The sequence below is a fragment of the Quercus robur genome, chromosome 4 (genome assembly GCF_932294415.1).
Source record: "Quercus robur chromosome 4, dhQueRobu3.1, whole genome shotgun sequence".
NCBI lineage: Eukaryota > Viridiplantae > Streptophyta > Magnoliopsida > Fagales > Fagaceae > Quercus > Quercus robur.
The window spans coordinates 51,747,688-51,753,611 of record NC_065537.1 but is presented as its reverse complement, the minus strand read 5'-3'; the positions used below and the strand labels follow the sequence as shown (position 1 = coordinate 51,753,611).

Below are 5,924 nucleotides of genomic sequence, written 5' to 3'. Positions count from 1 at the left end.
AAGAAATGAGATGCTATCATTTTGAAAACCCCGTCCAAGAAATTCATGTTTTTTTTTTTTTGTTCTAATTCTTATCTTATAACCTTATTTATTAATAGAAAATTTAATCATTTTCACATGTTGAAAACCCTACCTCAACTCTCAATTAATGACATTATAATTATGAGAACCGTGACCTAAGAATGATAGAGCAATTGATTCCTTTAGATGGTTACTTAATCAATGATGTAATAATGCCTAGAATCGGGGGTTTTTTGGATACAAATTATATGTACTACCTTTTGTGTTCTATGTTTAAAACATTATGTCCTTTGAATATATAGAATTGTGTAAATTCTTTAAAATTTGTATACATTGAACATACATTTTTTTTTAGATTCTCTTAGAAACTGTGTATTTTGAATATATAGAATTGTATAGATTCTTGGAACAATTTGGTGTATTGAATGTACATAATCAAAAAAATTTATAAATTGAATATATAGAATTGTATACATTCTTTCAAAATTTTCATACGTTGATTGTACATAATTTTATACATTTTATGAAAAATTGCCTACGTTGAATGTAAATTTGTTTTTATTTGTTGAAAAATTGTGTACATTATATAAACAAAATTATGAATTTTTTTTGGAATAATTATATACTTCGATACAAAATTGGGTACATTCTTTGAAAAATTGTGCACATTGATTATGTAAAATTGTGTTCATTCTTTGAAGTATTGTGTATATGGAATGTATAGAATTGAAAAAAATATGTAATTAAATATACATAATTGTGTACCTTCTTTGAAATATTTTGTATATTAAAAATTTAGAATTATGAACATTCTTTGAGAAATTGTCTGCATTGAGTGTATAAAATTGTGTCTAGTCTTATACGAATTGATTACGTTGAATGTACAAAATTGTATACACTTTTTGAAAAATTATGTATCTTGAATATACAAAATTGTCTTAATTCATTAAAAATTGTGTATATTAAATGTATATATATATCATACATTCTTTGAAAAAAATGTGTACATTTAATGTACAAAAATTTGTAAATTCTTTTAAAAGTTGTCAATTAAAAAGTTATATACATTATATATACATAATTGTGTAGATTTTTTGAAAAATTGTGTACGTTGAATGTACAAACTTTTGTACATTCATTGAAAAATTGTATACATTGAATGTAAAGAGAATGTAAAGAATTCTGTACGTTCTTGAGATATTTTGTACATTGAATTTACACAGTTGAAAATTTGTGTATTTTGAATATATAGAATTAGGTAAATTCTTTGAAAAGTCATGTAAATTAAATATTCAGAATTATATACATTTTTTGAAATATTGTGTAAATTTAATGTATAGAATTGAAAAATTGTGTATATTTAATTGTTTACATTTTGAGAAAGAAGATTGCATGGTGGAATTTGAGTTAAGATGAAGATTAGTTAGAAATTATCTTAAATTATTACTCAGGCTTTGCTTGATTCTTTCATGGAGGGGAAGGAAAATCTCTCTCTCTCTCTCTCTCTCTCTTATGTTAAAAAAATAAATTGACATAAATTTTTATTATCACAACTAATTGATATCATAGTTTCTGTTATCACAACACCTATCTCATCATTGCAAAAAATCAAGATACATCGCTTGTACCATGCTCTTGATCTTAAATCAGTTATGGTAGAAATGAACTTGAAACATACATAATTAATGTGCTAAATGAGTTCATATACAGAGAGAGAGAGAGATTTAATCCAAAATTAATTTATTTTTAGTCAATTTTACTTTACTCTTTTTCATTATTCCTCCTTTTTCCCTTTATCCAAACGGGCCATTAATGAGACAAAGAAGATAAGGTCTAGATTAGATCCAGTGTCCCATAACACAGAATCCGTTGAAATTATGGTATGTAATTATTTTTTGACATACGTTCCCCGTACGAATTAAGTACCGTAAAAATTCTAGACCCAAACTGCGTCCGTGAAGATAAAGTGAGTCAGGTGACAGACTGTGAGCTTCAGACTCTACATTTAAGGCTCTCTTTTTCAGAGCCTTAGTCCCTCAAGCTATAAAGGCGGCGTTTGCCTTTGAATTGAATTTTGTTCATATTCACCAAAGGCAAGTGACTAGCGGTAATTACCAGCCACTCTTCCACTAATAATAATAATCCTTTTGAACTGTGAGCCACAACATTTTCATATCCAATTTTCTCCTCCCAGAGGTGAAATAAGTGTACCTAATAAGTAATACCTGTCATTTTCATGTTCACATTTAAGAAGTTGTTGAATGCAATAAATACATGTAACTGTCTCTTATTTTCAATCTCTCAACCTCTTTTCCTGCCCATGGTTTACATTTTTTTGCCTTATACTGATTTCTAAGCCCCAAGCATTTAATAATCTTCACCAACCAATCCCGCTCTGGTAGCAAAACCTTTCATGGTGCTTTAAATAAACCCACCTGCAATTTCATGCTCTTCCCATTTTCATACCATATATATCTTCCAACCTTAGTTCATGTATGGTACGCGCATTCCCTTCCCCATTTTTTCTCTTCCTAGCCCAAACTCCAAATGGCTTCCCTTCTGTCTTTATCTTTTTCCCCTTCTTCACTTTCCTCATACTACCATCTCTTTTTCACATTCCTAGCTTTCTTTCTTACAGCCTTAATTTTCTTCCTCACACATAAAACCAAATCCAAGAAACTCAACCTTCCTCCAGGTCCACCCGGATGGCCTGTTGTTGGGAACCTTTTCCAAGTAGCAAACTCGGGGAAACCATTCTTCGAGTATGTTGATGGGCTTCGATCAAAGTATGGTCCAATCTTTACCTTAAGAATGGGGACCAGAACTATGATCATTCTAAACGATGCAAAACTAGTCCACGAAGCCTTAGTCGAAAAGGGTCAGCTATTTGCTACTCGACCTCGAGAAAATCCAACAAGGAACATATTTAGCTGCAACAAATTCACTGTCAACGCCGCGCTTTATGGGCCTGTTTGGCGTTCATTGAGACGCAACATGGTCCAAAACATGCTTAGCTCGAGCAGGATCAAGGAGTTTCGCCAAGTGAGGGACACAGCTATGGAGAAACTCATCAATAGGCTTCGAACTGAGGCTAAGTCCAATGATGGTGTTGTTTGGGTCTTGAAAAACGCTCGCTTTGCTGTGTTTTGTATCCTCTTATCGATGTGTTTTGGGTTCGAAATGGACGAAGAGACGAACGAAAAATTTGATCAGGTGATGAAAAGTGTTTTGATCACACTCGACCCAAGAATAGATGATTATCTCCCAATTTTGAGCCCCTTTTTCTCAAAGCAAAGGAAGAATGCCTTAGAGGTTCGAAAACAGCAAATCGATTTCATAGTCCCGCACATCGAGAAGCGTAGGAAGGCACTCAAAAACCCCGGATCTGATAAAACGGCAACGTCGTTTTCATACCTCGACACCCTCTTTGACCTCAAGATCGAGAATCGTAATCCGACAAATCCTGAACTAGTCACACTTTGTTCCGAGTTCATCAATGGTGGAACCGACACTACAGGTACTCATAAATTATTCAATTGTTCATAATACTTAAAATAGAAATGTTAACAAATGTCAAAGTGTATTTAGAAAATAATAAATTTAATTATTTAATCAATAATTTTTACATTTCTTCTAAGGTGTGAGTCTAGACCATAATAAATTGTCATTTCTCATGATTTTGACATGTCTGATACTCTAATATATTAGAGCATAATTTAGAGTAGTTCTGGTGTCATAACTTGTGACATAACTCATTTATATAACGACTTGTGATTGGTGAAGGAATGTTCTCACATGGACCCACCATCATCCCTCTGCCAATCATAACTCACCACGTGAGCGAGTTGTGACACAAATTGTGCCACTGGTCTTTTTCCATAATTTATGCACTTTCTCTATCATGTGAGGTCTAGATAACCTTTAATAAGTAGGGCTAAGATTGGATTTAATGCTCGTGTGTATTGTATTACGATCTTGACTAATATACCGGAGCAACTAACCAAGTCTAGCCCTAATAAATGGGTTTTACGGAGTTGGATTTTTAAATTTTTATCCAACTTCTTAAATGGGAGATCAGCACTTTTGGACTTTTAACTATTTTTAAATTGGATGTAAAACAAAGATAAATAATTATAGAAAATCCCAAAAGCTTAAATGGTTTGGAAATTCAGAATTTAATGATTTTATCATAATTCTAACAGGTACGGCAATCGAATGGGGTATAGCACAGCTCATAGCCAATCCACATGTTCAAGACAAGCTGTACGAAGAGATTAAAGTTTCAGTTGGTGATCGAAGAGTGGACGAGAAAGATGTGGAGAACATGCCGTATTTACATGCAGTGGTAAAAGAATTGCTACGAAAGCACCCACCTACCTATTTTTCACTGACACATGCAGTGACAGAGCCAACAACGTTGGCAGGATATGATGTACCAACTGATGTAAACGTCGAGATTTACTTGCCTGGTATTAGTGAGGACCCGAAACTGTGGTCGAACCCATCAAAATTCGACCCGGATCGATTCTTTTCGGGGAAGGAGGACGCGGATATAACTGGAGTAACCGGGGTGAAGATGATGCCATTTGGGGTTGGAAGGAGAATATGTCCTGGTTTGAGCATGGCCACTGTGCATGTTCATCTTATGCTAGCAAGAATGGTGCAAGAATTTGAGTGGAGTGCTTACCCGCCTGGTAATGAATTGGATTTTGCTGGGAAGTTGGAGTTCACTGTGGTGATGAAGAATCCCCTTAGAGCTGTGATCAAGAGCAGGGTTTAAGGATGGTTTTATAATAATGTTTACAAATAATATAGATCTTATATACTAGATGTTATATTCCGGGTATCCAAACTTTTCTTTTTCTTTTTTTGGTTTTTGGGTTTTCTTTTTTGTCCTTGTTTTTTTGCAATGAAACATGAAAGATGAATTGGATTTTGCTGGGAAGTTGGAGTTCACTGTGGTGATGAAGAATCCCCTTAGAGTTGTGATCAAGAGCAGGGTTTAAGGATGGTTTTATAATAATGTTTACAAATAATATAGATCTTATATACTAGATGTTATATTATATGATATTCTGGGTATCCATACTTTTCTTTTTCTTTTTTTGGTTTTTGGGTTTTCTTTTTGTTTTTGTTTCTTGCAATTTGGTTATGAAACATGAAAGATGTGATCCTGTTTCTTTTGCTAATAGTTTTGGTATTTGTTGGTCATATTCTCTTATTGCTAATTCATGTATTAATTTTTCAAGAAGTGTCATTAAATTTGACCTTTATTGAAAACCCTTTTATACGAAAATAGAAAATTAAATAAGAGACAAGAACAGAAAAGAAAGCCAACTATCAGATTTGTGGCCATAACTATTTTCAACTTTAGTGGAATGCGCAATGTCGCACTAATGTTTTCAGTCACTAAATTTCGAGATGTTGAAAAACAAAATAAGTCATGGTTTGCCCCCCCTTGCCATTCTAGTACAATTTTTAAGGTGTAGACCCTGATCATAAAAACTTAATCCTTTTAATGCAAAATTAATATTGTCATGCTGAGTTTTCTGCTTAATGGCTATTTCTCGAGTAGTTATTCCCCAAGAGAAAAGCTTCACTAGCTAGTAATATACCTCCCCCTCAAAAAAAAAGAAAAAAGAAAAAAAAAAGGCTAGTAATATAGCTTCATTATGTTTAGAAAGTTTTTATTCTTCTATTTTTAATTTAATATATGTAAAACTTGGGAACTTCATAGTACCTACATAAATATGAGAGTGTTTTTAAGGTTTTTGCTTATACTAGATTTTATTTAGAGGAAATGTTAAGCAATACTTTAAGGTCATTGCTTTATGAACCATTTTTAGAAATATTTTATTAGGAGAATCATAAAATAATAAATGTTGTTAATAACTTTTTATATT

The 5,924-nt window shown here is 32.7% G+C and overlaps 1 protein-coding gene across 1 annotated transcript; it reads left to right on the top strand.

The window, feature by feature from the left end:
- The first annotated feature begins 2,482 nt into the window (after nucleotides 1–2,482).
- LOC126722910 (cytochrome P450 77A3-like) lies at nucleotides 2,483–5,094 on the top strand. Its single transcript, XM_050426066.1, has 2 exons — nucleotides 2,483–3,538; nucleotides 4,224–5,094. Exons 1-2 carry the CDS (start codon nucleotides 2,569–2,571, stop codon nucleotides 4,799–4,801), a joined length of 1,548 nt encoding a protein of 515 aa, XP_050282023.1. The 5' UTR covers nucleotides 2,483–2,568; the 3' UTR covers nucleotides 4,802–5,094.
- The last annotated feature ends 830 nt before the right edge of the window (nucleotides 5,095–5,924 follow it).